At 45.3% G+C, this 27282-nt stretch overlaps 2 protein-coding genes across 7 annotated transcripts in view; both read left to right on the top strand.

Moving 5' to 3' along the window:
- On the top strand, positions 1-12236 carry KLRG1 (killer cell lectin like receptor G1). The gene is made up of 5 exons (XM_008259801.4): positions 1-180; positions 4169-4270; positions 7051-7220; positions 11031-11131; positions 11471-12236. Exons 1-5 carry the CDS (start codon positions 93-95, stop codon positions 11580-11582), a joined length of 573 nt encoding a protein of 190 aa, XP_008258023.3. The 5' UTR covers positions 1-92; the 3' UTR covers positions 11583-12236.
- A 10311-nt stretch (positions 12237-22547) lies between these two features.
- The window catches only part of LOC100348315 (early activation antigen CD69), a 61277-nt gene continuing 56542 nt past the window's right edge, over positions 22548-27282 (top strand). For all 6 annotated transcript variants that reach the window (XM_070048424.1, XM_070048423.1, XM_070048421.1 and 3 more), the window contains exon 1: positions 22548-23390. The gene's annotated coding sequence lies outside the window, so the exon portion shown is untranslated. The remainder of the gene's footprint in view (positions 23391-27282) is intronic.

Genomic DNA, 27282 nt, shown 5'->3' with positions numbered 1-27282 from the left:
TTTGTCAAGTTTCCTGCTAGCAGTTCAGTGATGGGACTGTTTCTTCACACTTCTGTAATTTAACTCTGTCCACTGAATGTGAAAGAGGCTGCATGGAGATGGCTGACAGTGTCATTTATTCCATATTAGAGCTGCCTACTGGAACTCAAGCCCAGAGTGGCGACAGACCGCAGCAAAAAGGTGAGTCAACCAAGTTACTATGGAAAACTAGGGTTACGGATGAATGGGGAGCTGAGTAAGTTTGGGATAGAGGGTACAGAAGCAGTGAGGATGATTTGAAGAAATATTTTTTGTCAAGTTTGAAGAATTACAATATGAAAACCAGGTGTATGGTACAGGATCTGATCAGAGGTCTCGGGGAAATTCTTTCCTAAACGTTGCTTTCTTTGATCTCACTTAAGAAAGGCAAGCTAGAGCAATGCTGTTGTTTGTTACTGAACTGATATAAGAACTTGCTTGGGATGACTTTATTAATCTCTTTAGTCATGTTTGCAGTAATCTTTGGCTGTTTAAATTCAAGTTATTTACTTTTTTCTGACTATGAAGTGAGGGGAATGCCAACAATTTTGCTAATGGATAATGGTAGGCTTTTGTCAGGAAAGAGACTAATTCACATATCTGGGAGTTTTAACCTCCAGTGTTGAGCCGAGGAAGAAAATACATGAAGAACACTACACATAAGTTGTCCTTGAGGCTCTTTTGAGATTTGAAGACAAAACAAAAACAGAAACAAAAACAAAAACAAAAGCTATTTTTACACAGAGCCTTGAGAGAATGCTATCTCAGAGAGGTACATAATAGTGTAAATGGGAAAATTAATACTTGATTTTGTATTTGAGACAGTAAACTCCCAGAAGGTCCCTCCATAAGCCTTCCCTCTCTCTATTTTTCTTTTTTTTGCTACGTAGTCTTATTATAGTTTCTAATGGTTTTATGGCTACATAGTCTATTAATATAGTTTCTAATGGTTTCTTTTTCTTTTTGGCTACATAGTCTTATTAATATGGTTTCTAATTTCCATAGTTGGCTAAATCATTCCAGTATACTTGAGCATTTAGATTTATTTTTGTTACTATAAATTATAAAGCATTGAAAATCTTTACTTGTATAATTTTTTTTCTTTTCTATTGAATCTGTGCTAATTTCTAAGGAATAGAAACATTACATCAACAGCAATGTACGTCTTAAAGCATCAAGTGAGAGTCACACAACGTGTGATAAGTCGGAACTTGATAGTTCAAGTGCAAAAATAACTTTACTCACTTTCTTGAACTGGGTAGTGGTTAAACAGATATCATTATATTTTGATACCATTCTTTCCTTTAGCATAATATTGGAAATAACATACCTATTTAATTAAATGGTCTTTCACAGTGCAATTATATTTTTTATGTCACTAGAAATCTTTTTATATTCATTAGTTCAAATATTTGTCATGCAGAACTCTCTTCTCATAAAGACATCTCTCATGATAAATTTCTTTTTTTTTTTTAAAGATTTATTTATTTTACTTGAAAGTCAGAGTTACACAAAGTGACGAGAGGCAGAGAGAGAGAGAGAGAGAGAGAGAGAGAGAGGTCCTCCATCCACTGGTTCACTCCCCAATTGGCCTCAATGGCCAGAGCTGCGCCGATCTGAAGCCAGGAGCCAGGAGCTTCCTCTGGGCCTCCCACGTAGGGGCAGAGGCCCAAGGACCTGGGCCATCCTCCACTGCTTTCCCAGGCCACAGCAGAGAGCTGGATCAGAAGAGGAGCAGCTGGATCTCGAACCAGCACCCATATGGGATGCTGGCGCTTCAGGCCAGGGCATTAACCTGCTGTGCCACAGTGCTGGCTCCAGTATAAGTTTCTTTTAAGAAGTTCAGACTATGTCACAAATACACACATATTTACAGAATAATTTATCTAAAATTTAAATAGGAAAATGAGGCCCAAATAGGCAAAATTAATTTCCTAACTAAAGTGTGCCAGACAAAGGAATCAAAATCTGGATTTAAATCTTATTTTATAGTTTTTTTGTTTGTTTTATATACAATTTCTATATTATCAGATTGTGAGACATCTATGATTTTGAAATAAAAGTTTGGGGAAAATACTACCATTTTCAACTGTAAAAAATAGCATTCTTAGATATAGGTTGTATACAACATAGTTAAGTTGAAGATTCATGTATTTATTTGAAAGGCAGAGTTACAGAGAGGCAGAGGCAGCAAAAGAGAGAGTGAGGTCTTCCATCCACTGGTTCACGCCCCAATTGACTGCAATGGCCGGGGCTGAGCCGATCTGAAGCCGGGAGCTAGGAGCTGCTTCTGGGTCTCCCACATGGGTGCAGGGGCCCGGACACTTTGGCCATCTCCTGCTGCTTTCCCAGGCGCATCACAGGGAGCTGGATTGGAAATGGAGCAGCCGGGACTTGAACTGGTGCCCATTGCTGGCTTTGCCTGCTATGCCACAGTGCAGGCCCCACAACATAGTTAATTTGAAATAACATTCCATCCCTAAACATGACCTAAACCTAAACTCATTCTTCTTCCAAAAACAAAGCAAAAAGAATCTTCTAATCTATGTAAGATATAGGCTACTTTATTTTCATTTAAATTTGATTATCTACTTTAAGTAGGTAATATATTCCCATGACTCAAATTCTAAATGTAGAGAAAAAACACAAACAAACAGTAAAATTATCCCCCCCTTGGGGCCAGTGCTGTGGCGTAGTGGTTAAAACATACGCCTGATCCAGCTCTCTGCTATGGCCTGGGAAAGCAGTAGAAGATGGCCCATGTCCTTGGGCCCCTGCACCTTCGTGGGAGACTTGGAAGAAGCTTCTTGCTCCTGGCTTTGGATCAGCCCAGCTGCAGCCATAGTGGCTATTTGGGGAATGAACCAGCAGATCGAAGACCTCTCTCTCTCTCTCTCTGCAACTCTGCCTTTCAAATAAACAAATAAATCTTTAAAAAAAAAAGAATCTCCCCCCATCCCTGTCTCCAGTGACTCATTTCCCCACTTCAAAGGCAAAAACATTATGGGATTCTTGAGTGTGCTTACAGAGATATTGATACACCCGTTCTGCAGGGTGTTTTCTTTCCCTTAACTATATATTTTAAAAATCACTCCATATCAATAAATAAAAGCATGTCTCTATTTTTCTGTTAGACATTGAATATTCACTTTATGGATATATCAGAATGACTGATATAATTGACTGATCTTTTACTGACAGTTATTTGGGTTGTAGTTCAATCTTTTCTTTCTACAAATATTTCTGCCATAAATAGCCATATATATACACATATATGTGTGTGTATATATATATATATATATATATAACATTCTGCACATGTGTGTCTATCTGTAGGAAAAATTTCTTAAAAAAAACAATTGCTGGGCCAAAGATTAAATGCCTTTGCAATTTTGGCAGACATTGCTACAAAGTTACCTTCCCAGGAAGCTGTCCCATTTTATGTTTTTCTGTCAAAGCATGAGACCACACAGCTGCAATTTCAAAAGAAAAAGTATTCTTTTTTAAAAAAAGATCTATTTTTTTATATGAAAGGCAGAATTACAGGGAGGCAGAGGCAGAGAGAGAGAGAGAGAGAGAGCGAGCTCCATCCACTGGTTCACCCCCCTGATGGCTGCAGTAGCTTGGGCTGGGCCAGGAGAGAGAGAGAGAGAGAGAGAGAGAGAGAGAGAGAGAGAGAGCTCCATCCACTGGTTCACCCCCCTGATGGCTGCAGTAGCTTGGGCTGGGCCAGGCCGAAGCCAGGAACCAGGTTCATCCAAATCTCTCATGTGGGTGCAGGTGCACAACCACTTGGGCCATCCTCTGCTGCTTTCCCAGGCGTGTTAGCAGGAAGCTGGATAGGAAGTAGAGCAGCCAGAACTTGAACCTGTGTTCATTTGGAATGCCTGCACTGCAGATGGCAGCTTTACCTGCTACACCACAGTGCCGGCCCCAGAAAAAGTATTCTTTAACTTGATAAATATTTCATGCTTCTTGAGGTAAATTTTAGTGGTTATCTTGGACTTTAGGGCAATATCCTGGCAGATCTCGGAAAGAATTTATGGTCTAAGTTCAGTTCCCACCAGGCTAAATTGGCATACTTTCCTGACCCTCTCTGCTCCTTTGACCTTTTTTCTGACTTGAGATTTTGCTTTGGATTCTGTTGCAGCTTCTTCCAGGCCTTCTCTTTCTTCCCTTGTGGCAATAGCTTTGGGGCTTCTGGCAGCAGTTCTTGCAAGTGTGCTGCTGTACCAGTGGATTTCATGCCAAGGTAAGCGCTACCTAAAGCAAGTTTAATCTTTTATGTATCCATTTTAGATTATGCAATCATTATGACATAGGAGAAAATTTGAAAAATATAAAATAATCAAACAAAATAAATTACCAGCTGTATGCAGTTCTTTCGTAAGAAAAGTCTTTTCATCTTCAACCGCTTGGATTTGCATAAGGATTTATTTCCCATACAGAATTGTAATCAAGTTCTCTTAAAATCTCTCCCATCCTTTTTTATCCAAAGCAAGATGGGAAGGAATTCTGATCACAGTATTCTTATAATTTTGCATATTGCTTTTTAATTTCATATTTTTTTGACAGGCAGAGTGGACAGTGAGAGAGAGAGAGACAGAGAGAAAGGTCTTCCTTTTGCCATTGGTTCACCCTCCAGTGGCCGCCACGGCTGGCACGCTGCGGCTGGCACACCGCACTGATCCGAAGGCAGGAGCCAGGTGCTTCTCCTGGTCTCCCATGGGGTGCAGGGCCCAAGCACTTGGGCCATCCTCCACTGCCTTCCCGGGCCACAGCAAAGAGCTGGCCTGGAAGAGGGGCAACCGGGAAAGAATCCGGCGCCCCGACCAGGACTAGAACCCCGTGTGCCGGAGCCGCTAGGTGGAGGATTAGCCTATTGAGCCGTGGCGCAGGCCTAATTTCATATTGTTTTATTAGCAGTTCCTACTTGCTACCATATTTATTGTGATAATTAAATTATAAAATAATGAGTTTTGACTTTTCACATAATATGTCATAATTTAATTAAGCATGTTCTGACTTTTTAAATTGCCGTTTAGATGCATTGATGTTTTCTAGAACTCACTTTTCTAGGTTTAGCTCCTGCAAGTTCTTAAATCTGGTGATCTGGAGGACTCTCAGTTTGTTTCTCAATCTAGGGTCCTAATTTAGGTTTACTTTATTGAGGGAGGATCGTTAGTGACAGGTTACATAGAAATATTTTCTTAAGATTCTGAGGGTTCAGCCTCATAACTGACAATAGAGCCAAGTTGTACCCTGGGTAGAAGGAGATTCATAGGGAAGTTGGGAGTTGTTGATATAAGGTGGGTATGGAAAAATTACAAAGCTATAAAGTGCCAACCTAATCCAGCCTCCAGAAGCCTACACTGGTGCCACAGCAGGTCTCCCACGGAAGGTTATCTAATCTTTACATTAAGAGTATTGCTTGGCCGGTGCCGCAGCTCATTTGGCTAATCCTCTGCCTGTGGTGCTGGCACCCTGGATTCTAGTCCCAGTTGGGGTGCCAGATCTGTCCTGGTTGCTCCTCTTCCCATCCAGCTCTCTGCTGTGGCCTGGGAGTGCAGTGGAGGATGGCCCAAGTGCATGGGCCTTGCACCCGCATGGGAGACCAGGAGGAAGTACCTGGCTCCTGGCTTCAGATCGGCGCAGTGCTGGCCATAGCGGCCATTTGGGGGGGTGAACCAATGGAAGGAAGACCTTTCTCTCTGTCTCTCTCTCACTGTCTAACTCTGCCTGTCAAAAAAAAAAAAAAAAAAGATTGCTTTCCCCACCTTCCAACTCCCAAATCTACGGTAGATATGTAATCTCTCCTGCAGTTGTATATCTGCACATGCGCTGGCATGGTGTAATGGCTCTTAGTTGCTCCTGTAAAACTGTGCTCACTGGGGAAGTTTCTGCAAATGTGTTTCATTGAAGTAGGAAATCAATAGCGTTGTGGAATCTTGGGTAGAAATGACCTCAAAAGCTAATTAATTCCCCTTCATTTTGACAGAATGGTAATGCAGAATTTTTAGAGAAAGTCAATTCGTATGAGTTACATTATTTATTTGTTTATTTTAAAGATTTTATTTATGAGAGAGAGAAAGAGGGAGAGAGAGAGAGATAGCTCTCTTTCATCTGCTGTTTCATTCCCCAAATTCCATTTGGGTCTTCCACGTGGGTGCAGGGGCCCAAGCACTTGGCCATCTTCTGCTGCTTTCCAAGGCACGTGAGCAAGGGGCTGCATCAGAAGTGAAGCAGCCAGGACTTGAACTGGCACCTGTAGGGGATGCCGGTGTCACAGGCTCTACTTGCTACACCACAATGCCAGCCCCGTAATACAACCGCTTTAAATAAAAGAGGCTCTTTTCTGTTTAAAAGAGCTTAGTAAGGAGAATTCTACCACTTTGCATGTAGCATCTGATATACTTGTCTTTCAGATTAAAAAAAAATCTAAACTAAATTCTTTTTGTTGAAATATAAGTATTTTTATTCAATGCCCATGTGATAATCACATCTGTGATAACAAAAAGGTATAAGCTTCCACTCTAGTGAAGTTTGTTCTTTCTAGTTTTCTTCTTTTTCTTGTCCACCATTGAGGGGTATGAGGCTGAGGTTGGCATTCTGAATGATTCTGCCTGATTTAAGCAGTGTACGTCATGAAGCTACACATTGTATGTGCTGAACGTATATGGACAGGACACGGGTATGTATCCTGCGAAGGCAGTTACTTTATCTGGTATGTATATGCCGCATGGGCATAGAAGTCTCTAGCACAGTGATGTGCTCCATAGCCTGCAGGCAGATTGTACTACATTGTTTTCCTGGCTCCCTTGGTCATGGTCACATCCTTGCTTTGTGGAATGCACATTAGTTGGGATGGAGTTGGATGTTATGAGGAATTCAGTTTACATTACTCTGATCCTTAATCTGAAAGGTGATGGAGCAGGGAAGACGCTGGGACTACCATATTCCCTTTCATGTGCCGTATAACTTCCAAGACCAAGTTGTGCATAAAGATGTGAACCAAGTCCTCTTCCTTTCTAGGCTCCAATCCCTCCACTTGTGTCAGCTGCTCTGGCTGCCCAGACCTCTGGATGCGATATGGGAACCACTGTTACTATTTCTCGGTGGAGAAAAAAGACTGGAATTCTAGTCTGAGATTCTGCTTGGCTGAAGACTCACATCTCATTATGTTTGCAGACGACCAGGAAATGGTAAATGCAAGCATTGAGAAATTGTAGCTGTGTGTGTGTGTGTGTGTGTGTGTGAATGCTGTTCAAACCTATCATGTGGCCTCCTTTGAGGAACAAAAAGGATCCTGGGGGAAGCTGTCCCCCTCCCTCTCTTCTTTCCTCTTTTTTCCCCTCATCATCCACCCTGCCTTCTTCTCCTTTCTCCACTATTTACTCTTACACTGACCAACCTAACAATTCTCAGAGCAAGCCAGAAGCTTGCACAGCTCTGTGTGTGTGTGTGTGTGTGTGTGCCCATGTACATGCGCACATGTGTATGTTGGAGGTGGGAGAATGACGAGTATAACAGGGAGGACTTAGACCTAAAATACAGATCTAACTAAATGAAGCCTTGAGTCCAGAAACATCCAGGTTCAACGAGGAGGAAGCAGATTTCTATACATGAGCCATAGAACTTGAGAAAGAGAGGAAAATGATCATAGGGACAGAGACTGTGATCATTCATTGGAATTAAATAAGTTCCAGATTGAGAAACAATGTGCAGAAAGTTGGGATGGAAGGAAGGAGACTATGTGTGTGTGTGTTCTTAAATATCACACAAATCTCACCGGGTGGGGTTTCACCTCCTGCAGGCTCTCAGATCCCTGCCCACAGTGGGCTCTTGGAGAACTCTGTTAGTTCTAGGGCATCTCAAGGTCATACAAGGAATTGATATCCTGGGGACACTTAGAACAAAAGTCAATCAGATTTTCATTTGTCAAAGTAAATAACACATATGAAGAAAGCAAGAAATTCTAGTTTGGTTTTTAGTGCAAATTTCATACATTTGGTGTTTTGATATCGGTATTTCTATTGGGTGGAATCAGCTCATGGAGAACAGTTGATTAAGAATTCAGCCCTACAAACATCCCTTGGGAAAATGCAGAGAGGTGATTACTCTAAAGCAGTTGGTGAGAATATATAATCCTTAAGTGCTAAAACTTCTTATTTTAAGAAAAGATTAAAGCATCTAGATTCTTGTTTTCTGGCAAAACAACACTCATCATTTGAAATTATGGGTAGAATCTAAACTCCAAATATTTCCACCTCTGTGACTTCTTTTCTTTTATGCTCTTCCTCAGCTGGGTGGCAGCATGCCATGGGGCCTATTGCTTAGACACAAAATCGTAGTGTTATGGCCTGCGGTAATAATCGCCTGCTTTCTGCACCTGCTTGCGGAAACTATATTCATTCTGACATAGCTGCTTTGGAGGACTTGAGCTGACTGAAGTCAATAGCAGAAGTGGGCAACATTGCTTGGCAAGTACTGACACCCCGGAGTAGCGAGTCATTATGCGAGACATTGCCACAGTAGACTGTGTAACGAGACGAGTGTGGAAAGGATTAAGGTGCGGATTTTCTGGGGATTGCAGTATTTCTGCTTCGCTGAGGTACCCAGAGGCAGTGAAGGGTGTTAGAGGAGTTTTGTCCTTTTCTCTCCTTCTGTTTCCTGGCTTTTGCATCTACTGTTGTGTAAACTGAACAGAGTTAGATTGGTTGAATTTCCACAGTGGGTTAATTTTCTCTTAAGACTCCTTGGTTTAAGTCAGTACTGGAGAAGGCAGAATAATCAGATAGTTTTTTTTTTTTTTTTTTGACAGGCAGAGTGGACAGTGAGAGAGAGACAGAGAAAGGTCTTCCTTTTGCCATTGGTTCACCCTCCAATGGCCGCCATGGCCGGCGCACCGCACTGATCCGAAGGCAGGAGCCAGGTGCTTCTCCTGGTCTCCCATGGGGTGCAGGGCCCAAGCACTTGGGCCATCCTCCACTGCACTCCCGGGCCACAGCAGAGAGCTGGCCTGGAAGAGGGGCAACTGGGACAGAATCTGGCGCCCCGACCGGAACTAGAACCCTGTGTGCCGGTGCCGCTAGGTGGAGGATTAGCCTATTGAGCCATGGCGGCGGCCAATCAGATAGTTTTAATAGCATCCACAAGTAAGTTTATTTCTTTTAAAAAATCTTTCTTTATTTGCATTTTATCTGAAAAGAGGTAGGGAGGGAGGCAGGGAGGGGGAGAGAGAGAGAGAGAGAATGAGAATGAGGCAGAGAGATCATCCGTTCACTTATTCACTCTCCAAATGCATACAACAACCAGGGATGGGTCAGGCTACAGCTAGGAGCCCAGGACTTCATCTGGTCTCCCATGTGTGTGGCAGGGACCCAAGTACTTAAGCCATAACTGCTGCCTTCCAGAGTGCACATTAGTAGGAAACTACATGGGAAGTGGAGGAGCCGAGTTGAACAGGCACTCCCATGTGAGATGTGGGTGTCCCAAGTGGCAGTTTAATCACTGAACCAAATATTTACCTCAGGTTTTACCACGCATATTCCTGTGAGATTGTGCTTGTTTCTCTCGCTTTATTTTTTTTTTCCTTGCTCCAGCTTTTGTCAACTTCTATAGAAGCAAATTGACTTATATCTGATCTGCTGAGTCTCTTGACCTAGTATTGTTATTCTTTTGTTCCCAAGGCAAATTTTATACAATATTTTGATTTATGTGTGATATTCTCGGTATCATGCTTGAGTCTGAATGAAAAGAGGATATAAAAAATTTAAGTGTTAAATGGACCTAAATAACTGGAGTTATTAAAACTGGTATTCTATTATTGGAAAATATCACTAGAGAATTAGGTTATTAATTCTCTAGCAGTTCATGGAAAAATGGAATTAAAAGATAAATTTTGGTCTAAAAAATTAGAAATCCAGGCAATTTTTTTATAATATACATTTTCCATGAAATTTCTGAAGACTTCTAGTAAATGCTAGAGGCTACAAGCCTATAAAATATTAATTATAGGGACTGGTGCTGTGGCGCAGGGGGTTAAAACCGTGGCCTGCAGCACTGGCATCCCATATGGGCACTGGTTCAAGTCCCAGCTACTCCACTTCCAATCCAGCTCTCTGCTATGGCCTGGGAAAGCAGTGGAAGATGGCCAAGTCCTTGGGCCCCTACACCCGCGTGGGAGACCAGGAAGAAGCTTCACTCCTGGCTTCGGATCGGCTCAGCTCTGGCCATTGCGGTCATTTGGAGAGTGAACCATTGGATGGAAGACCTCTCTCTGCCTCTCCTTCTCTGTGTAACTCTGACTTTCAAATAAATAAAATCAATCTTAAAAAATTAATTTATTTTCAAGTAATGTGTGCTTTTATTCAATTTCTAGACATGTTTTCAGTTGAAATACCTCTAAATTGAAATCAGGAGATCAAATTGTTTTTAGACTTATGAATACTCTGTATTGTACTTTTTTTTTTCATTTGACAGGTAGAATTAGCCAGTGAGAGAGAGAGAGAGAAAGGTCTTCCTTCCGTTCCCAGTTTGTGTGTGTGTGTGCTAACTGTTGAAATCTTTACTTAGTATAGAGTCTTCTGTGTATAAAGTTAATTGAAAATGAATCTTAAAAGAGAATGGGACTGGGAATGAGAGGGAGGGAAGCGGTGAGGTGGCAGTGAGGATGGAAGGGTGGATATGATGGAAAGAATCACTATATTCCTAAAGTTGTACTTACGAAATTTGTACTCATTAAATAAACGGTTTCTTTGGGGGAAAAAACCCTAATTTCTTCTTTGTGACTTAATCTAAACTGGATTGTCTCCTTGAGGATTCCTCCAGATACCATCACACTGGGGGTTAGGGCTTCAACTTACACATTCTGAGGAGGAGACACAACCTTTCAGTCCTTAACCTTGGTGATCAGAGAGGGAGTAAGGAACCATTGTTTGGCTATGACACTGGAACTCGTTGGTTTTCTCATCTTCCTTACCCTTCTTCGTCATGTTCAATCTCTCCCTTAGCAGCTACTCAACAGGTTCCTCAATCAGGACTTCCACTGGATTGGTCTGCGGAAAAATGACAGCTGGAGGTGGGAAGATGGGTCAGTTCTAAACTTTTCAAGGTGAGGGGCTTCAAAGGGATGCACACAAAAATGAGAAATAAGGAAAAGGGAAGAAAAATCATGTGGCTTGGGAAATAAGTTGAGGAGAATACATGGGGAGGGAAGAGGGATAAGGAGAAGAAGGAGGAAAGAAGGGGAGGAATGCACAGTGGGCGGGGAAAATAAAAGAAATGGTGGCATTTTCAAGAGAGCTAATGGGCAATTTTGGTTTTGCTGCTGCTTTGGGAGTGGAAAGGCCTGGAAAGGGAGAAAGATTTTCTCAACTTTTATCCCTTCATGCCTTTGACTCCTTTCCAGTGCATGTCACCTCTGATGACTGACTTTTCTGATTTCTTGCAGGATTATTTCTAGTAGCTCAGTACAGAAATGTGGTTCTGTCAACATGTATGGTCTCCAAGCCTCTAGCTGTGAAGTTCTCTTACGGTGGATCTGTAGGAAGGTCAGACTTTGATGACAACCACCCTGCCCTGACCCTCAGATCCACCACATCTCCCTGCGAAGAGAGAACTGGCTGCTGCCATAATGTGTCCTCTGGGAGTGCTGAAGCTACTCAGATACGGTATTAGATGCAAGGTTAATGCAGCTTCTGGGGATCGGTGATTTACTGCTGAGTTTCCTTTGAGATTCCTTAGATATGAGCAAGTTAAAGACCAGATCTAGGCAAATTTGTGAAATAGATTGACATTTGTATTAGTAATTCTTGTGCTAGAGATGGATGCTGTTTCCCTCATCACTGCCCCCACTATCTCTGTAAAAAATATACCTTTTTCTGTTATGTTCTAAGCCAAGCCAATGCAGCATGTGAAAGTATTCACTCTTGCTAATGAACTAGAGGAATTTTATGTGTACTGATGCGTTGGCATGTTACTTCTTGATCTTGTATTTTTATTCTAACCATGACCCTTTCCAGTTAATGCTTTATTCCAAAGAATAGTGCTCATGTGGAGAACATAGATTGCTGAGAGCGTGAGAAGACAGTGGCGCTTCTGCTTCTCAGAGCTTCACACTTACATGAAGACTTGCTTCACTGATTTTGGCTTTTCTGAGCATGCAAAGGTGTGGCTGAATAAACCAATGTGTGATGGCATCTTTGCTATGCTCTGAATGTGTGATTTGTGTATTAATTTCGCGACAGTGGTCAATCTGTTAAGGCATTTTCATAGATGAAGTTTATAGAACTAGATTATGTGGTTGAGTCCCCCAAATTCTTTTAGACACTAATGCCTCAAAACAAGATAAATTTTATTACTTCTTCTTTGTAGAATTTGGACAGATGTAAGGAGATAAAGTGCAGTTTAACTTTTTTTTTATTATTATTTGAAGGCAGAAATATATATAGAGAGAAAGAGAGAAAGAGAGAGAGAGAGAGAGAGTGCAAATGCTCTCATCTCCTTGTTCACTCCCTCAAATGTCAGAAAGGGCCAGGCTGGGTCAGGCCAAAACTGAGAGCTGGGAACTCAATATAGATCTTCCACATGGGTATCAGGGACCCAACCACTTGAGCCATCACTGCTGCTTCTGTGACTGCATTTGCAAGAAGCTGGAATCAGGAGTGGAGCTGAGAGTCAAAGTCACACCCTCTGATGTGGGACACGGTGTCATTTTTTTTTTTTTTAATCAGAACTACAGAAAGAATGGGAGAGACACACAGAGAGATTTTCCACCCACTGGTTCACTCCCAAGATGGCCACAATTTTTGGAGCTGGGCCAGGCTGAACCCAGGAAGCAAGGGCTTCCTCTGGGTCTCCCACATGGGTAGCTGGGACCCCAGCACTTGGGCCGACTTCCTTTACTTTTCCCAGGCCATTAGCAGAGACTGGATTAGAAGTGGAGCAGCTGGTACATGAATCAGTGCCCATATGGGGTGCCAGAAATGCAGGTGGTGGCTTTACCTGCTATGCCACAATGCCAGCCCTAGGACACAATGTCTTAATGGCTATGCCAAATGCCCACCCCAGGAAGTTTTGTTCAAAGGTATAACAGGCATATTGAAGGAGACCATAATTCTGTAGATTTGATGACACTGGATAGTAATCTATTTACCCTTGTCTTTCAAGTTTTTTCTTTTTAAATTTATTTGAAAGGCAGAGTTATAGAGAGAGGAGAGAAGAGGGAGAAGGAGAGAGAGGGAGATCTTCCATCTGCTGATTCATTCCCCAAACAACCACAGCAGCCAGGCTGGGCCAGGCCAGAGCCAGGATCCAGGAGCTTCTTTGGGGTCTCCCATGTGAGTGCAGAACCCAGGCACTTGAGTCATCTTCTGCTCTTTTCCCAGGCGCATTAGTAGGGAGCTGGATTGGAAATGGAGCATCAAGGTATTGAACTGGTACCCATATGGGATGCCGGGGTCACAGGCAGAGGCTTAATCTGCTACGCCACAATGCCGGCCCCTCAGATGTTTTTAAGACATAGACTACTATGTCTATCTACCACTGTAACCCAAACACTTAAGACAGTACTTACCTTAGTGGAAATTAGATAAATGTATGAATACAAAACAAGAATTTACAAAGATTTGTTCTAGTTTTTCCTATTAGCTCATAAATTAGAGGGATTAAAACAGGAAAAAGTTTATCCTAATTCTCTCTAATCCACTCATAAGAGCACTTAAGAGTTGACTATAAAATGCAAAGGCCCAGTTTAATCTGAAATTAGGCTCACAGAAGGAAGTGGTGGAAACAAAATCTCTGCTCATGTTCTCTCTCTCCCTCTCTCTTAAACATTTATTTATTTATTTATTTGAAAGGCAAAGTTAGAGAGAGAGAGGGAGAGAGAGAAAGAGAGAGAGAGAGAACGAGCCTCAACAACTGGGGGCTGAGGCAGGCTGAAGCCAGGAACCCAGAACTTCATGTAGGTCTTCCATGTGGGTGGCAGGAGCCCAAGTACTTGGGTCACCCTCAACTACCTTCCCAGGTGCATTAGCAGGGAGCTGGGTCAGAAGTGGAGTAGCTGGGACTGGAACTATTGCTCAGATGGGACGTCAGCATTGCAGGCAATGGCTTAATCTGCTGTGCCCCTCTTGTTCTGGGGCAGGAATATTCCTTAGTTATGGATATGATGCTAGTGACTCCCAGTTTGTTAGGAATGAAATAATAGTGACTCCGGGTCTCCCTCCCTTGGGACCCACCTCTTTGGCCCTTGGGCAGGAGGTTTCCAACTTGAATAAATCCCATTTTTCTTTAAAACAAAAAATAATAGTGACTCCACTTGGGCAATGGCTTGGTTTCTGTGGGGTAAATGATTTCATTTATTTATTCAAAGACAGATGGAGTGGGCCCTTTAATTCTCGCCCAAGCAGGCAAGGTGTGCTCAGCTGTCCTCTGTGGACAGAGTTCAGTTCTCCTGACTTGATTTATTTTTCTGTCATCAGAATTGGATCTAGTTCACTGCTTTGTCTCCCATAAGGATGTTAGAACAGAAGTAACTGCTTATTTCTCATTTATTTATTCCTCTGGTTTATTTACTAGTGGTTAGGACTAGTTGACGCAAATTTTCTATCTTGCCTGGTGAAGTAGAGTTTGAATAAGCAGTTAATTTTTTTCCTTGAGCTTTGCTGATTCCTTTGATGAGCATTATAAAAAATAAAAGACATTAAAGATAAAAGCTTGACAAAACAAAAATAAAAAAATTCAGAGAGGGAAAATCCTCTGTCAAGGTCACAGCTTGCTTTCTGTCTCTAAATATATATATCTGAGGGCTCAGTAAGAAAAGTAAAAATGAGATTGCATAATCTTTTTAAAAAAATATATTTGTTTGGAGTTGGCACTATGGCGTAGTGGGTAGGACCGTCGTCTGCAGTGCCGGTGTCCCATATGGGCACCGGTTCGAGTCCTGGCTGCTCCACTTCTGATCCGGCTCCTTGCTATGGCCTGGGAAAGCAGTGGAGGATGTGGTCCAGGTACTTGGGCCCCTGCATTCCCGTGGAAGACCTGGAAGAAGCTTCTGGCTCCTGGCTTTGGATCAGCACAGCTCCGGCCATTGCAGCCATTTGGGGAGTGAACCAGTGAATGGAAGGCCTCTCCTTCTCTCTCTGTGTAACTCTGACTTTAAAGTAAATAAATAAATCTTTGAAAAGCAGAGTGAGAGAGAGAGAAAGAGGGAGAGACAGAAAGATAGACACAGATTTCCATGTGCTGATTCACTCCCCGAATGGCTGCAAAAGCCAGGGCTGGGCCAGGCTGAAGCCAGAAGCCAGGAACTCTGTCGTAGGTAGCAGAGGCCCAAACCACCCAGACCATGCTTTGATGCCTTCCAAGGCACATTAGCAGGAAGCAGAGCAGAAGCAGAGCAGCCAAGACTTGAACATGCTCTAATATGACATGCCAGCATCACGAGCAGCATCTTTTTTTTTTTTTTTTTTTTTTTTTTTGACAGGCAGAGTGGACAGTGAGAGAGAGAGACAGAGAGAAAGGTCTTCCTTTGCCGTTGGTTCACCCTCCAATGGCCGCCGCGGCCGGCGCGCTGCGGCCAGCACACCGCGCTGATCCGATGGCAGGAGCCAGGAGCCAGGTGCTTTTCCTGGTCTCCCATGGGGTGCAGGGCCCAAGCACTTGGGCCATCCTCCACTGCACTCCCTGGCCACAGCAGAGAGCTGGCCTGGAAGGGGGGCAACCGGGACAGAATCCGGCGCCCCGACCGGGACTAGAACCCGGTGTGCCGGCGCCGCTAGGCGGAGGATTAGCCTAGTGAGCCGCGGCGCCGGCCTACGAGCAGCATCTTAACCTGCTGTGACACAGTGCTGGCCCCAATCTTCGAAATGTAGCAAAAACTTAAACTCTTATCCATTTTGTGTTTAATTATCTCCTCGTACTTTAAAAAGCACTTTTTTGGAGGTTAGGTATAAAGATTAATCAAATGCCTCAGTTTGTGGAGTCAACATCTGGAACAGTCCATTATGTCTGTCTCACATTTTGTTTACTTGTGTTCTCCTTCCTGTATGCCCCCTTATCTTCCTCTTTCCTTCACAGGAACATACTTGTTTGCATTCCTATAAAACTTGTAGCTTTCTTATTTGCCTCACATTTAATGAAATAGTTTAAAAACAGTTCTTACTGTTCTGCTTTTTTTTCCACTAGCATCATCTTCTTGAGGTCTAGACATGTGGTTCTCTGCCACGTGTGTAAGTCATACTTTCTGCTGCCGCAGTCTCCGCTTTATGTACTCGCTCTCTCTCTCTTTTTTTTTTTTTAATATTTATTTATTTATTTGAAAGTCAGTTACACACAGAGAGAGAGGTAGAGAGAGAGAGGGGTCTTCCAACCGATGGTTCACTCCCCAATTGGCAGCAATGGCCGGAGCTGGGCTGATCCAAAGCCAGGAGCCAGGAGCCTCCTCTAGGTCTCTCTTGTGGGTGCAGGAGCCCAAGGACTTGGGCCATCTTCCACTGCTTTCCCAGGTCATAGCAGAGAGCTGGATTGGAAGAGGAGCAGCCGGGACTAGAACCGGTACCCATATGGGATGCCAGTGCTTCAGGCCAGGGCGTTAACCTGCTGTGCCACAGCGCCGGCCCCTGTACCCATTCTCTTAATGATGGACACCTAGCTGGCTTCTGAATCCCCAGATCCACAAGCAATACTAGGATAAATATTCTCTGCACATTCCTGTTTCCAAGTCTTCTTCATTTCTGGACACAGCACTACTCTGCTCCACTTGTTTAAGACTCCAACCAAAGAGCTTTCTGATTTCTTTCTTTCTTTTTCCCTCTTGATTGTGGCACAATGGATGTCCAACAACTGGGAAGAATTTACAGAGTAAAGTTTGATACATTTTGATGTGCATGCAGCTGTGAAACCATCACCATAACCAAGACAGAGAGTGTGCCAAAGGCTCCTATGCTCTACTTCCTGTCACTGCAGATTAGACTGCATCTTCAACAGTTCTAGAGTACATAGAGGTTTTTTTTTTTTTTTAGATTCATTTTATTTATTTGAAAGGCAGAGTTAGAGGAGAGAGAGAGAGAGAGAGAGAGAGAGAGAGAGAGAGATCCTCCATTTGCAGGTTCACTCCCCAAATGGCCACAACACTCATGGCTGGGCCAGGCCAAAGCTGGGAGCCTGTAACTCCACCTGGGTCTCCCACATGGGTCACAGGAGCCCAAGGACTTGGGCCATCTTCCCCTATCTTCCCAGGAGCATTAGCAGGGAGCTGGATGGGAAAGTGGAGCATTTGGGACCCAACCTGATGTGCTGCAAGTCAAAGCCCTCGTACATAGAGTTTTACAGAATCTTAAAGTGTGCACACTTCCTCTCGCCAAGGCCTGGCTCCTTTCACTGAGATTCTTCCATGTTGTGGTATCAACACTCCTTTTTGTTGCTAAAATTCCACTATATGACTTTATCACCTTGTGTTTAGCCATTCATTTTTTGATGGACATTGAGATTGTTTCTAGTTTTTGGTTATTAAAAATAAAGCTGTCGTGATTTTCAAGGTGAAGCGAGCACTCGTTAGCATGAAATACCACAGAGCTGGAAAGCCAGTAAAGAAAGAGGGGAGCAGGCCGGCACCGCGGCTCACTAGGCTAATCCTCCGCCTTGCGGCGCCAGCACACCGGGTTCTAGTCCTGGTCGGGGCGCTGGATTCTGTCCCGGTTGCCCCTCTTCCAGGCCAGCTCTCTGCTGTGGCCAGGGAGTGCAGTGGAGGATGGCCCAAGTGCTTGGGCCCTGCACCCCATGGGAGACCAGGATAAGTACCTGGCTCCTGCCATCGGATCAGCGCGGTGCGCCGGCCGCAGCGGCCATTGGAGGGTGAACCAACGGCAAAGGAAGACCTTTCTTTCTGTCTCTCTCTCTCACTGTCCACTCTGCCTGTCAGGAAAAAAAAAAAAAAAAAAAAAAAAAAAAAAAAAAAAAAAAAAGAGGGGAGCATTCAATCAAAATGACAATATAGAGATCATTGTTCATCATTCTTCACTGGTATGATGTTGGTAGGTGAAATTTCAGTGAGCTGACAAATGAATAGAAGATAAGGAAGTGGAAACATTGAGTTTAGAAAATTCTTTTGAGAAGTTTGGTTATGGCAGGAAGTAACGAGATAATATCTCAACAAGGAGTTCTATGTTGGGTCACCATATTTTAAAATGTAGGTGGGAAAGAGTGTCACATATTTATAACTAGAAGTAAAAGGGAGAGTTGAAAGGGAGAGACTCAAAATCACGCAAGAGACAGGATGTTTAATAGACAGTAAATGCATGTGAGACCCAGTGTGCATCTGGAAGGAGTGAACTTGAATGCAGAGGACCCCCTTCCCCCTGGAAGGAGGAAGGCTGGGTGAGGATTGGTGAGCTTCATTGTCTCAGTGAAATGAAAGACAAGATCATGTGCTAAGAATGAGGGAGGAAACGAGGGGTTTGAGGTCATGTGACAGCTGAATTTTGGGATAATCATCAAAAGAAAAGAGGACCCTCTGCCTTGAGACACAACATTGCTGGGAGCCACCTAGCGCCCAGGAGAGGAAGGAGGCTGCACATTGCTAGCAATTTTGATATTGGACTGTGCTTTTCTCAGGTCTGATGGTCCCTTTATTCCCCCTGGCGCTCTAAACTCAAACACCTCTTGCTGTGTTTACTCACTCTTTTCTTACAGGTTTCCTCACACTGTGCGTTAACAATGGATCTAATCATACACATATTTTTAAGTTCCTGCCTTCTTAGGAGAGCTACGACAAACACCATTGCACTGTGCTGGCTGATACCAAGTCCTTCCAATGAGAAATTGCCATGCCCAGATTTTGCCTACCAGCTGCCCCTTGCCTAATCCATGGCAATTTTCCCCAGACCCCTGCTCAGGGAGTCAGATCTGAGCATCACTCCTGACTTTGTACTTGGCGACCTTGTAATAACCTTGCTCTCTGCAAAAGATCATGGCTTCTGTATTTTGGCCTTTTGATGCATGTGGGCAAACGGATTCATCTGGGTTTGGTAACAGCTGCGGTCTGTTGCTATGGCGTGATTCTTGGCCACAGCCTGTATCCAATTAGCTGTAGTTACTTCTACGAGGTCAAAAGGTAAGAACAATGAGGAGTGGGGATTTGGTAGGACTTTTCAGGGAAAGGAAACACATGTAAGAAATAGACGTAGCCAGAAGTAGACAAGAAACCCAAATAGTAGGCGCCCTGAAATGAGGAACATGTTGGATAGGAAAAGATTTGGGAGTCATTGTGTAGGAGATGAAATAAAATGCTTTAGTTAACATTTTTGTACATGTGCCTGATTTCTCTAAGATTCCTAAAAGTAGAATGGATGCCAAATTAAGAATTTTTAAAAGCACTGCCAAGTTATTATTATTATTTTTTGGCAGGTAGAGTTAGACAGTGAGAGAGGGAGAGAGAGAGACAGAGAGAAAGGTCTTCCTTTTTCCGTTGGTCCACCCCCCAAATGAGTGCAATGGCTGGCACACTGCGCCAATCTGAAGCCAGGAGCCAGGTGCTTCCTCCTGGTCTCCCATGTGGGTGCAGGGCCCAAGCACTTGGGCCATCCTCCACTGCCTTCCTGGGCCACAGCAGAGAGCTGGACTGGAAGAGGAGCAACCGGGACAGAATCTGGCGCCCCAACTGGGACTAGAACCCAGAGTTCCGGCGCCGCAGGCAGAGGATTAGCCTAGTGAGCTGCAGTGCCAGCTTGCCAAGTTATTTTTTAAAAAAGCTGAAGTGATTTTACTTCCAGTAGCAATGGAGGAGGGTACAGGCGGTCCTCCCCCTTCTCAGCGCCTCAAGCTCCGAATGGCCTACATTTTGGGTTTTTATCGTTTGCAGGGAGGAGGAGTGACATATTTTCGTTCTAGTTTCTGCTTTTCTGGCTTCTGTTATCTTTGAGCATCTTCTCAAGTGAGTTATTTGTATTTCCTCTGAGTCACGTATTCTTATCTTGTGGCCATTTATTGTCAGGTTTTTAACTGTTTTTTTTTTTCTTTTTCTTATCAATCTGTAGGCACTTTTTGCACATCAGTGATAATAACTCCTTGTTAATATGTGTTACAAATGTTTTCTGTTATTTTTTCATTTAAACCTTATGAAAGGTTTTTTGTTTATATTCATATACTTTAAATAAAGAGTTATGTATTTTTAAATTGACAGGTAAGAATTGGATATACCTATTGTGTACATGTTTTGAAATATGTGTATGTTGTGGAATAACTAAATTGGACTAATTAACATGCATCATCTCACATATTTATCATTTCTTTGTGATGAGAACACTTAAAAATCCACTCATTTAGCAATAGTTATAAGTAGTTTTTAAAAAAGATTTATTTATCTATTTGAAAGTCAGAGTTACACAGAAAGGGACAGAGAGATCTTCCATTGGCCTGGTTCACTCCCCCAGATGTCTGCTATGGCTGGGGCTGAGCCAGGCCAAAGCCAGGAGCCAGGAACTCCAACCCAATCTCCCATGTGGGTGGCAGGGATCCAAACACCTGGGCCGTTTTCTGCTGCTTTCCCAGGTTCATTAGCAGGGAGCTAGATCAGAAGTGGAGCAGCCAGGACTGGAACCAGCAGCCATATCAGAGGTGGGGTGGCAGGTGGTGCCTTTACCTGCTATGCCAGGATGCCAGCCCCTGTTCAGCACTTTTTAAGAATACTATTCACTGTTATTCGTTATAGCCACCATGTTGTCCAGAAGCCTCTTAAACTTATTTTTCTTATCTAACTGAAGATTTCTATTCATTGACCAATTTCTCCTCCAGACATTGCCCTACCCTACTACTTTGAAGTCAGAACTCATTTCCCCTACCCCCATGGTTAGATTCTAGAGTTCCACCCAAAATCGCTTGCCTGGAAGTATACATAAATTATTCCAAAATGCTTTCGTGTAAGTTTATATATTTTATTTTACTTAAAAAAAATTTTTTTACTTTTATTTTACTTTCAACCCTTAACTCATTCTTGCTGTTGTGAGTACTGTTACAACTCAAGGGTGGAGAATCTGGTGACTACGTGGTGGGCGGAAGTGCTGGATCCCTGTTAGGGAGAAGACTGAGACAAGGAGGAGGAAGAGAAGGTGGGTGGCCAGATGGCAGATGCTGGGATGAAGCCATTCCCCCCACCCCCAACTTGAGATGAAATGCAGTCCTGTGCCTCTTACTAGTGTCCCTGTCCACTAGGACCTCATGGGTGACAGCGGCCTCAGGCGGAAGCTGAAAAATCCCTATTGACTGGTGACGTTTCCAACACATTACTTACCTGTGTATAATGGCGCTGGCGTGAACATAACTGCTGCTCTGCCAGTTGTACCCGAGTGTAGCAGTCGGGCAGCTCCAGGGCCTTGAGAGGAGCCGCCGAGTCGCCCCTTGCCCACCCTCCGGCCCTCACTCACCCCGACCCGCGGCCGTGGCCCCGCGCAGCCCCCAGGACTCCGCACCGCCGCCGCCGCCCTCTCCGCGCCGCGCCGCCCGCCACCGCCTCTCCGGCCACAGAGACCGCGATCGCGGCCGGGGACGCCGCCCAGAGGGCAGCGTGGCCACCGGACCTACGTACCCGCCTTGCTCACTATTTTTATGAGTGTATAACTAATAACTTTTTGTCTATAAAAGAATTTTAAAGAGACGTCTTCAATTTGTATTTAATCGAAAGCAGCCGCATCTCGGGCCACTAAGGTTGTGACTTCGTTTCTAAGCCCCGCCCCCCTCCTTCGCTGACTTTGGGGTTTTCGGGGTCCCTGGCTGCTTCGGGCTCCTGAGGACCGCCCGGGCCCCCACATTCGTGAGGCGGCCCCCGGGCGAGTGTGACGTGGCTGTCCGCGGTGCTCCGCTCCCGCGCTTCCCCGCGTTCACGTGCGGCGCGGCGAGAGGGCGGAAGACACTGCGCCCCGCGGGAGCCCCATAACAGCTGGCGGGAGGAGCTCTCCCGCACGAAGCGACCTCCCCCGGCCGCCCCTACGCCCCGGCGGCGGAAGACTCGGGGCCGCCGCCTCCGCGTCCTCCTCGGCGTCTGCCTCTGCATCGTCCTCCCCGCCATGCAGCGGTCTCGCTGGTGCGCGCTCCGCCTTGCCAGCTTCAGCCACCGGATCCGCGCGACCCGGGGGCGACCCGGGCGGCGGCCAAGCTCCCTGGCCTGGAGCCTGCGCCCCCTCCCACGGCTCCCTTCCAAGCTGGCGGACAGCCACGACTTGAGCCCGCCGGGCGGCTTCCTGCGGCCGGGATTGGACCCCGTGTCCGTCCCGCCGCAGAGACCGCTACCGCCAGGTGTAAGGCTGAAGGCAGTGAGCGCCCCCGGCCGCGAGTACGGCAACCCCGCGTGTTCGTCCGTGTTAGCAGGGGCGGCTCTGGGGGCAACCGCCGGGCGTTGGCGGCGCCCCACAGCGCCCGAAAGCTAGCCGGAGGCCGTCAGTCGGCCCCTAGAGGCCCACTTGCGCAGTGGGCCCCTGGATCTCAGCCACGGCCAGCGGCCGACTGCACACGACTTCCCCCTGGGGCGACAGCTCTCCAGCAGGACTACCCCGGGCCCCGGGTCCCCGAGGAACTGCGGAGCAGCGGGCACTGTCACCCCGCCCTGTCGCTTCCTCCGGGCTTCCAGCCCCATCTCGGGCTCAACCATTCGCCCTTCCTGCCCGACCAGATGCAGCCGCAGGGACTGCCGCTCCGTCACCAAGAGCTCGTGGCATCCGGTTCCTGCCTGGCGGAGGAGTCCAAGCCAAAGAGGTGAAGGAGGTGGTGGCCGCGGAAAGGGATGGCCACCCACACTTCCGATTGCGCGGGCCAAAGTCCACGCAAAAACGTTCTCGTCTTCAGGCACACCTGCGAACCCACACAGGTGGGGGACAGTGCCGCTGTCACCGGCATGGCTTGTAGGTGGAAGTTGCTCCGATGACCCCACCGGGCATCGGCCGTTCCAGTGCCAGAGGTGCGCTCCGGCGTTTTTCGGGTCGGAGTGCTTCGCCTTACTCAAGAAGAGGCACTTTGAAATCCCAGCCAGTGGCCAGGACCCACGCTGCTGGAAGAGAATTCAGTATTTTTAGCCTTTGACACTGTTTTCCTGACGCGAGGGAAGCGCAGCCAGAAAGCACTACACTTTCAAGTTCCCAAGGAGTCAACTCCTGAATGGATAATCAGGAGAAAGGAGGAATCCGGAAGACAAAAATCTGAGGGCATGTGGGGTCTGCGGCCGGATCTTCTATCATTCCAATTCTAATTCAACTTGAGTATTTCTGGACTTAGACGGACCGCCTAGGGACTGACTGGAAGTTGTGGATATCAGGGTATCAAGAAGAGCCAAGCCTTGGGGCGAGGGAAGACCAGAATTGTCATGAATTGAGCTTTGGTGCAATGTAAGTACAAAGATCACCTTGTGTTCTCTTTGCCTTCTAAAAGCCATTGTTCCCATGTTAGACGAGGTAGAAATTCAGTTACAGAAAATGTGTGTGCATAGCAAGAATGAGGGTGCTTGGTGAGTCTTGGTGGTACAGGTGCCCAGTGAGGAAGCCTAAGTTCTTAAACTGCTGCCTGCTTTGACAAGGACAGTGTGTTGTCTTCTGATCTACATGTACGACCTAGCTCAGGTAAATACACCTACTTTAACTTCTTTAACATTTTCATGCACTGTAACTTCAGATGTGCAATAATTTGTACAATGGTTTATTCCCAAGGATGACGTAAGCAGAACAAATGTTTTTATTATGTAGTTTCTTGCCTTGATAAATATGTAGTACAAAGTTAAGCAAACTTCTATTTTGTATGTTTGTAAGCTACGGTTAAAAAATGGAACATTTTGGATACACAAGGTGAGAATTAAGTTTTAAATAAACCTATAATATTTTGTCTGAAAAAAGTGCAGCAATGCAATGATAGCATATAATTCTTTATAATGATAATAAATGTGTCACTGGTTTATATATACTGTATTTTAATCATTGTTTTAGAGATGCTTTCTGCTTCTATAGAAATGACATGCTGTGAAACAGTATATCGTATGACACTGACAGCAGCCTCATACACCTTGTACTTGCCTTGTGTCATAGTTGAATCAAGGGGCCAGGTTGGGTACTGTACCATCCAGCTACACTCTGATGTGAAAACAGTGACAAAATTACCTCTGGTGTACTTCCTTGAACACATCTCTGTTCTTAAGTGAAGTGTGACACTCTATAAAAATTTCTTTCTTTCTTTTTAAAAGTCTGTTTCCAAAGTGTCTTATCCCTACTTGAGAGCAATAGGAACACTGGGAAGAGCACCCATGAGTCAATAGACAAACTTGCATTTGAATTCTTTCTTCTAATACTTGCTGTGTGGCACCGGGCGAAATGCTTCCCAGCTCTGAGCCTGTGTTTAATCGTCCACTTGCTTGGTTCATGGAAAGCTTTTTTCACAGTCTGTGACTGTTCCCTGTATGTTTATTTTGGAATAACCTGGTGTGTAAGAACTGGCCACCAAAGGCAGGTGTTGTGAGACTAAAGAAAGAGGACAGATCCAAGATGACATGGGCTTTCATTTACTGGGGGGACTCATGGACGGAAGTGTGGTCTTGGGCAACCACAAGACAATGGATCCTTGCAGTCTTGGTCAGTGTTAATGGGTTTGCATGTTAAGCTGGACAGAGACAGTCCCGGGCTCACCTAGGTGCTCCTGGACTTTCTCAAGAAATAGCAACAAACCAGGCATCAGATAAAGCCCTTTCTCAGGGCTTGGGATGACCTCTAGGGACACCTAAAGAGCAAGATGGTGATTATGTCCAAAGTGGCTGGAGTAATGTCAAGCAGAATCCCTACAGTGCTGCGTCCTTACAATCATTACCATGTTTTGAACATGGGTGTGCTCACAGTAGGAAATGAAAACGTTACAGAGGGTTCTATCAGGGAAAACAGAGTCTGCTCCCACCCCTGATGCCCCGCCCATCCACTTTCATTTCCTGGGGAAAAACACTGTTGACTTTTTGTGTGCCTTATCAGATATATTCTGTTTATATAGAACGATGTATAAGTACATTCTTATACAAATACACACATGTATTTAACTCAAGTCATAGTATAGAATAACGTTATTCCTAATATAACTTTTCCTCTGTTAACTATGTTTTGAATTTTCTATTTTTATCCTCATTAAAACTGCCTTTTTTTTTAAAAAAAGATTTATTTATTTATTTGAAAGTCAGAGTTACAGAGATCAGAGGCAGAGAGAGAGAATGATCTTCCATTTGTTGGTTCACTTCCCAGACGGCCACAACTGGAGCTGCGCCAATCTGAAGCCAGGAGCCAGGAGCTTCTTCCGGGTCTCCCACAAGGGTGCAGGAACCCAAGGGCCGGGGCCATCTTCTACTGCTTTCCCAGGCCTTAGCAGAGAGCTGGATCAGAAGTGGAGCAGCCAGGACTCGAACCGGCACCCATATGGGATGCTAACATTGCAGGTGGTGGCTTTATCCACTATGACACATGCCAGCCCCCATTTTTCATTTCTATATAAGATTTCATTGGATCAAATATTCCAGAGTTTCAAAAGAGTATGACAACCATTTATTTAGGAGCCCAGCTCCCATTTTACAGATGAGGTAATGGGATTCTAGTAGTGACTGCTGTATGACAGTTTGTGACAAAGCCAAGACAGAGGCCAAGCAGCCTGATTCCAAGGAGACAGTCTGACCCTGAATCTCTTCAGGCATACCATTATGGACATGCAAATGAGCTGGGTGTGAGTCAGGCAATGAGGGCATACAAACAAAAATGGATGGGAAATGGGAAACAGAATATTCTAGTGCATATCACTGCAACATCCACACCCGTGTTCCACCTTCCCTCTTATTGCCCTCTTACTGTCCACTTCCTTGGAGTCCAAGGGCATCAGGAATCGACTGCTTTCTAACTGTCCAGGGCGCTCAGGAGTTGATGCCTTTAATTTCTCCATCAGGCTTACCTAGTAGGGTCACAGTTCTCCTTACTGCCCCAGTCCCCTCTGCTCTGTAAATCACCATCTACATGGGAACTTTCTGTGCCATCACCCAGGATAGGTGACACAGCAAAGCCAGCAGCAGACACCGGAAGAGCTCCCTGTATGGCCTCTTGGCACAGGGGCTCAGATGACATTTCTTTTTTTTTTTTTTTTTTTTTTTTTTTTTTTTTTTTTTTACAGGCAGAGTGGACAGTGAGAGAGAGAGACAGAGAGAAAGGTCTTCCTTTGCCCTTTGCCGTTGGTTCACCCTCCAATGGCTGCCGCGGCCAGCGTGCTGCGGCCGGCGCACCGCGCTGATCCAATGGCAGGAGCCAGGAGCCAGGTGCTTTTCCTGGTCTCCCATGGGGTGCAGGGCCCAAGCACCTGGGCCATCCTCCACTGCACTCCCTGGCCACAGCAGAGAGCTGGCCTGGAAGAGGGGCAACCGGGACAGAATCCGGCGCCCCGACCGGGACTAGAACCCGGTGTGCCGGCGCCACAAGGTGGAGGATTAGCCTAGTGAGCCGCGGCGCCGGCCAGATGACATTTCTTATAAGACATGTGTGACCTGGAAGATAGGGAAGCAGAGGTGACCAGGCCTAGGTCACAAACTTTTACCCCAAAAAATCTGGGCTAGAATCTGAGCCTGTTTCCCCTGACCCTGCCCTGTAGGCATAGCTCACTTTGACTCAGGCTTGTAAAACACATCAAAGGGGCTGCCACTGTGGTGCAGAGGGTAAAGCCGTCACCTGCAATGCCGCCATCCTATATGGGTGCCAGTTGAGTCCTGGCTGCTCCACTTCCAATACAGCTTCCTCCTAATGTGCCTGTGAAAGCAGTGGAGGATGGCCCAAGCACTTGGGCCCCTATACCCACATGGGAGACCTGAAAGAAGCTTCTGGCTCCTGGCTTTGGCCTGGCCCAGCCCTCGTCATTTTGGTCATTTGGGTAGTGAACTGGTCAATAAAATTTCTCTCTCTGTCTCTCTCTCTGTAACTCTGACTTTCAAATGAATAAATAAATCTTAAAAAAATCCAAACCAAGTGCTTGGGCCCTGCACCCCATGGGAGACCAGGAAAAGCACCTGGCTCCTGGCTCCTGCCATCGGATCAGCGCGGTGCGCCGGCCGCAGCGCGCCGGCCTTGGCGGCCATTGGAGGGTGAACCAACGGCAAAGGGCAAAGGAAGACCTTTCTCTCTGTCTCTCTCTCTCACTGTCCACTCTGCCTGTCAAAAATAAATAAATAAATAAATAAATAAATAAATAAATAAAAATCCAAAGACTGAAAACCCACATCTTAGC

The sequence above is a fragment of the Oryctolagus cuniculus genome, chromosome 9 (assembly GCF_964237555.1).
Source record: "Oryctolagus cuniculus chromosome 9, mOryCun1.1, whole genome shotgun sequence".
In the NCBI taxonomy this organism is placed as follows: domain Eukaryota; kingdom Metazoa; phylum Chordata; class Mammalia; order Lagomorpha; family Leporidae; genus Oryctolagus; species Oryctolagus cuniculus.
The sequence above is the reverse complement of the archived record's forward strand: the minus strand, read 5'-3'. Positions and strand labels throughout refer to the sequence as shown.